The following is a 6,839-nucleotide window of genomic DNA, read 5'->3' on the forward strand; positions in this document are numbered from 1 at the left end:
ACCCCGGGAAAAAAAAAAAAAAAAAAAAAAAAATCCATTTATAAACCAGATTCTAACTTCCACAATTTAAATCTACTCTGGCTTCTTATTTTTCAATCTGCTACTCTTCAACCAACAAACAGTAGTACAGTTTTATAGGTGCAAAACTAAACAAACAATGTTATTCATGTAAGAATCTTCAACACAAGTTCAAATTCTGCCTTTATTTACAAAATGGTCTGATAAAATATCCCTACCCACCCATACTTACAGGTTTCTTCCACAACACACGTCACACGTTGATTTTAGCAATGTTAATAGCACCATTCTTGTATGATTTAAGATCAAGAAGATTTCATTGCAGTCACTACTGTGATTCATAATCATTTACACCAAGGATGACAGAGGTGAGTGCACTGGACCACTGCAGCTCCATGCCAGGATTCCTGGTCCAGCACAGAAGGCTTTGAAGTTAAGTTTCTGAAGATCCATGGCCAGCAGATACTAGGAGAATTTCCGTGCCACAAAGTTTAATAATCCTCTGTGTTTGTACAGTGTTATTTCCACATCATTTTCAAATGAAGCAATCACGCTGAATACTTTTCCAGTACTTGTCTTTAAACAAACAAAAACATCTCATATGAGGGGTAAAATCTTCTAAGTGTTACTTACTGGTTAAGATATCTATGTTCATATTCAATGACTAACTGCCATATATTTTCTCTGATTTTCCTGGTTCTAATTTCTTAAATTCTGACTGCCTGAAGCTCTTTTGCTGCCTGAAAAGCACCTGAGATACCTGACCAAGGGCTTTACAGTTAAGTAGAAAAAGGTTTTTTTGAGACAGGGTCTTACTATGTAGTTGAGACTGACCTGGAACTCACTATGTAGCCCAGGCTGGTCTCGAATTCAAAGCGATCCTCCTGCCTTGGCCTCCTGAGAGCTGGGATTACAGGCATGTGCTACCACGTCCAGCTAAAGAGAGGTATTTTTATCTCTAATTTTAAATGAGAAATATTATACTATATAGAACACACAAAGGATTTAGATTTTGAATTATTATCTGAGTTACTAGTCACTATTCACATTCATTTTACATTAAATATTAATTGGGCCTCATTTTTGCCATTCTTCCTTTTTTCCCTTAGTTGTCTCACTCTAACCTTGAATGCTCAGCTTTTGCCTGCTCTTTGGAGTACGCCCTTGGGTTAAAACAGAAAGAGCTGAGAACCAGTATGAGAGAACTAGCCTGTGCAATTAGTCAAGATGCCCCTCCACATTTTTCTCCTGCACTAAGAATTCAGTTCTCTTTACTTCACCTCAGAGAACATGAGCTGTATAACATCACAGTACACAGGCAACAGGGCCATCTCAAACTACAACTTTTTAAAACTAATGTAAGTATGTAATTTTTAACCATCTTTAGTCAATTTACAACCATCTATTTGAGCAAAGAGTGCACAATCACATATGAGAATTTTAGAGATACCTTTATAGTTAATGTAATTCCAGGAGACAGTTCTTCAGGAAACGTTAAAGAAAACGTCTCTCTGCCAGAAAGGCCCAGGATGTCTGCACTTTCTCCCGGAAGGAACTGAAGTGGAGCTATGCCAATTCCGATCAAGTGATCTTTATGTATTTTTTCATAACTTTCAGCCAAAACAGCTTTTACACCCTGCAACATATATGTATTTTATTTCCTCTAATCACTTCTGAAAAGTGGATTTATTGAGCATTTTAAAAGGAAAAACATCTACTTTGGATTTTCAGAATACATTTATCTAATACCCTATACTTTGGTCAATGTTGTATCAATAACATTTACATAATCCATTCATAGGTGACTTCTGTGTTTTTAAAGAGCTTCCTGTGTTGTTGTCTCCTCCCCTGCCTCCCCCTAGTCACTCCAGGGCCCAGAGCTGCCCAAGCCCACCACACAGGAGCTGGGTAAGTGGGGCAGCTGTTTCACCCTCAAATGACTCACAGTTAGTCCAGCATATGTTAACCAACAATTTATCTTAAGGTAATACTTGAAGAAAAAGAAGATACAAACCCACAGCAACAAAATAAACAGGGCGAAAAAATTGTGTTAAGTATTTAGTAAATACAAACAGGAACTGACTTAGCAAACTGTTGAAACTGCAGAATGATGAACTGAAATTGGAGAGTGGTTTCAGTAAGTTGTGGGTCAATGTGCAACGCAGAACCCAGGAAAGCTTCCAGACTCATGGAGCACTGGGCGTTCTGGTTAGGAGTCTATACAGGTTGGTGAGACCCTTAGCTCAGCCTCCAGTCCTGAAAACTAATGTTCATTCCCTGGAGAAAAATGAGCTACAGAGGTTCTTGACCTATGATTCACAACTCTTCTGCTATTGTCTAAGGTGCCTTTTAAGATGCATTTTTCTTCCTTAATCACTTCATCTTCCTCACCAATCCCTTCAAACTTTTAATCTATATACTGTGTATTTATGCACTATTTATCTGTATTTTATATAGGTAAATATCACCTATACCAGGTAAGGAACAGTTTTTGCTCCCCGGGGACCAAGACACATGCTTTACCAGCCTGAAGAACACAGGATTAAGAACACCAGATTGGAAGTTGAGACCGAGCTGACACTGTGAGTGTGCCTCCTTCAAGAGACTAAATGGCCTCAAAGCAAATGTGAACAGTATGACAGGTGTCCGAAGGGGAAAGCAGCTTATAATCCCATTGTCTACAGTGAGGCCCTAACTGAAAAGATCCAGCCTACATTCAGTTTTTCAGTGTCTAACTGGACAGACAGCTAAGGATCACTGCTAGACAGCTTCACAACAGTCCCCTCCTACAACACAGAATGCAACATTATCTGGGATGTAACTCCACAGCAGACTGTCTGTCCACCCAAGACAGAGAGACACTCTGGAGAGAAGTGGCACTATCAGGTCCTATGGGGGGGTGTAAAACTTTAAGTCTCTTAATTTCCAATGGAGCAAATCAGGAAATTAAAAGAGAGAATTCCCTTTCCATCCATAATACTGACTTCCACACATAAGGAAAGAATTAGGTTGACTCACATCCAGAGTATAACATGCAAATAGACGAGTACAAAATACCATTCAAGATAATAAAAACGAAACTCATAAAGTAAAGATGCAAATCATAAAAAAATGTCAAATGTGGTGGCGCGTGTCTGTAATCCTAGCTCTTGGGACGCTAAGGCAGGAAGACCGACAAAAGTTTGAGGCCAGCCTGGGCTGCCTAGCAAGATCCTGTCACAAACAAACAAACTCAAAACCAAAACATAAAAAAATACAAGTAAGTAAACTTGGACAGGCTATTGCTGATAAAAAGGAGTATTATTAAGAATCCATACTTACCAAAAAAAAAAAAAAAAAAAAAAAAAAAAAAAAAAAACAAAAACCAGTAAATAGGGTCCTTTGGCAGCCCAGTCTCTTGAATTTCCTGAACCATACTTCTTTCCTGCTAGAATAATCAGTGGGATGCCTTCTTTCTGATACAGCTCTGCAGCTTCAAATACATCTAGCTGTAGATTAAACAGATACAAAATTCTTCAATATACATTTTGATCAAGAGATCAACTGCTTGAATACTTTATATACATCTTTACCGTCTGTCCTGATGGAAAATGAATTGTTTTTGGAGCTGGCTTTCCAATGAACTTATTAAAAAGCTTGATGTTTGCAAAAGTGCCTCTTGTCATCACTGCATCATTACCTCTTCGGGCTCCATAAGAGTTGAATTCACGAGGGGTAAGGCTAAAAGAAAGTTATAAAAATCAGTTTTCATTCCAGGTGGAAAATAATGACAGTGCTACACTATATTCAAGGATACTCTTTCTTCTATAGTCAACCCTGTAAATGTAAAATTGAGGCAGAATTTAGATATCATATTTAAATATCAGCCAGTTGACAAACAAATGTCCCTAATTTTTCCATACTTGGGGGTGGGGGTGGGCTCATAGGGATTGAACCTAAAACCTTCACACTGAGCTATGGACCTGACCCTTTTAAAAACATTTTGAGACTGAGTCTCGTTAAGTTGCTGAGTTGCCCAGGCTGGGCTTGAATGTGCAATCCATTCCCTCATTCTCCAGAGTGCTGGGGTTTTAGGTGAGTGCCACCATACCCAGGTAAGGCATGTGTTTTAGTCTTCTTTGCCTATGGTAAATTGTGTTGACTGTATCCCCAGGCTATCTTTCAATAGGGTTTGCTGTCTTCTTACCTTGTTGTGAATTAGATATCAGATCCAGTGACTTAATAAGATTTAGGTTTTTACATTTCTAGCAACAATGCTTAGCAGTTTTATGTACTTCCGTTGGGAGGCATGTGTCATACAACTGTCTTTTCTTGGAATGTTAGCAGTGACTGCTTATCATTGTTTAATTTATTATTTCATTAGAGAATGCTATAATACTCTAATTCAATCATTCTCTCTAAATTTTCTGGCTGGAAAACTTCTATAAAGACAAACTTTCCTTTGAGTGATTTGGTTTAACTGATGCACATTCCATACAAAAACAGCTGGTTAAAGATTTGATTTGCTTTAAAAAAAAAAAAAAGATTTGATTTGATTGCCAGTGTTCCAAATAATGAGCTACTTCTCTACCATCTGGGAAAGGTATCAAAAATGGTTAACCTCTGCTTTTTTTCCTTTCAGGATCAAATGAACCCTGGATTTTTTTTTTATTGTATCTATTATGTTTCAGCCCGTTCCACTATTATTCCTATTGATGTTCAACATGTCCCACCTATGAGCAGTGACAAATTCAAGTCAGCTCATGAGCCCTCCAGACAGAGCTTGGTGGTGCCCTGTGGCTCTCCTCCTTTGGGCTTAAGGAGTCTTGAATTATGCTACACACACATTTCCAGTCCCAGATCCGGAAGCAATCCTTTTTCTAAGTAGTGCTGGTGGTCTGCACTGGGAAATGGTATTCAGGAACCACACTCAGTGCTAAGGATGTTCATCCCCCCTGGGTTAAATATATCAATGACTTTTTTTAAGGGATAAGAAACAAAGGAACAGAAGTATCTTAATATCAATAACTGGGTTGGGGATTTAGTTCAGTGGTGCCGCTGCTTGCCTTGCAAGCACAAGGACCCGAGTTTAATCCTGGTATACACACACACACACACACACACAATCAAGAAATGATTTTTATCAGCCTCTCATTTAGTCTTTCAGGCAGAGGCAACAATACTCTACATCTGTACAATTAAACTTTATTTAGGTCAGGAGGGGTGGGGGTTTGGGTATCTATTTTTAGAAAACTCTAGCTGATAACTACTGGATTAAATGTGCTCAAGAAATTACAACAAACATAAAAATTGAGCACTTGAGAGAAGTGGTAATTCATTTTCTTTTGGAAAGCTGTGTCACAATTATGACCAAGACAGAAATCACAACCAAAAAAATTAGAAAATTTAATTTTTTAACCACCCTGTAATAAGCTATGAAATATGTAGTATTACATGTTGAATCAAACTCTATAGCCCTGATTTATAATTATAATGAAAAATTCAATCATTTGAATTGCTTAAATACCAAAGGCTAATCAAGCATTAGTAAGGCAAATTTTGCCTTCACTATGTCTTATATCAAAACAGTTACTAGAACATAGAAATGAAATAAACCCTAGCTTTAGATTTATCTTCCTATACAAATGGCACTTATTCATATTATTACCATAAAATTTTAGGCTCAACAGAAGTTGGTGGGGGGAGAAGGAGGGAGAAATAAAAAGAATTAAGATGTGTTCTATACCTGTACTAACACTCAATGTAACAATTATGTACTGCAAAGATGTACTAATAAAAATAATAAAAATTTCAACTGACAAAAAAGTACAGAAGCTGACTCGATATACATCAACCATGGCCTTACGAGTGAGCATTTTACAGCCCATAACAGAATGAGAAGCTAGTTAAAACCCAATGACCAGACTTCATTTGGTGTATCAAAAGCTCATTTTTCAATAACGTATCATTGAAAAAGAAAAACCCTGTATCTAATCAGTTGTTTTGTTTAGACTGTAAGGCTCAATATAAAATAGCAACTTCAGTTTCTAAAGTTACAAGACAAGACTGTTACAGGTGCTCCAGTTCTGGCTCAAGTTAAACAGACACTCCTCTTTTAATGACCAAATTTTGTTCCCACAACTAGGTTGTTAACTGAATTGGTCACTAAATGAGGAATTGTATACTTTATGCACATTATAATATTCAGAACAAAGAAAACTCCAATTTGATGAGTTTGCTTTATTGGCATAACTTTTCCATGCGTATTATACTGTATAACAGAACATAAAACTACAGTATTGTACTGTACCGTACAATAAGCAAAAATTACACTACTACATAAGGTGTACAAAAAGATTTTAAGGCTCTACAAGCCAAGATATACAGAAATGTACAAAGAATATCTGTACACTATCAGACATCTAAGGTGGCATTCATTTACTGGATAAAGCAACATGAGCAGCAGCAGAAGCCCTTTAACTAGTGAGAAAGGTGAAGCAAGGTCGCCTCAAAACCACATACACGTACCCTCTGTTTGTCAAATACTTGGCAGCAGCACTACTCCTAGCAATGCTTCCAGCCGGCGATATGTGATCTGTCGTAACAGCGTCTCCCAAATGTAGCAAGACGTGGGCATTTTCAATGGGCTGGAGGGAGACTGCCTCTTTGGTCTGCAAAATAAAAGTTCAAAGTGTTTAAGGAGACTGGATAAAGATGTAGTTTTTTTTCATAAAATGGAGTACTACTACTCAGCCATAATGAGGGTTGGGGATTTAGCTTAGTGGTTCTGGACCCCCAAGTTTGACCCCTGGTACCAAAAAAAAAAAAAAAAAAAAAAAAAA

The 6,839-nt window shown here is 37.5% G+C and overlaps 1 protein-coding gene across 1 annotated transcript in view; it reads right to left on the reverse strand.

The window, feature by feature from the left end:
- Positions 1–16: 16 nt before the first annotated feature.
- The window catches only part of Ireb2 (iron responsive element binding protein 2), a 50,926-nt gene continuing 44,103 nt past the window's right edge, over positions 17–6,839 (reverse strand). The window contains exons 18-22 of the mRNA XM_010619470.3: positions 6,526–6,668; positions 3,591–3,738; positions 3,384–3,506; positions 1,469–1,654; positions 17–594 (exon numbers count right to left, since the gene is read on the reverse strand). Coding sequence (XP_010617772.1) covers positions 484–594; positions 1,469–1,654; positions 3,384–3,506; positions 3,591–3,738; positions 6,526–6,668 — 711 coding nt within the window. The 3' untranslated portion in view covers positions 17–483. The remainder of the gene's footprint in view (positions 595–1,468; positions 1,655–3,383; positions 3,507–3,590; positions 3,739–6,525; positions 6,669–6,839) is intronic.

This window comes from Fukomys damarensis, unplaced genomic scaffold (assembly GCF_012274545.1).
Source record: "Fukomys damarensis isolate Sample0158 unplaced genomic scaffold, DMR_v1.0_HiC HiC_scaffold_25, whole genome shotgun sequence".
In the NCBI taxonomy this organism is placed as follows: Eukaryota; Metazoa; Chordata; class Mammalia; order Rodentia; family Bathyergidae; genus Fukomys; species Fukomys damarensis.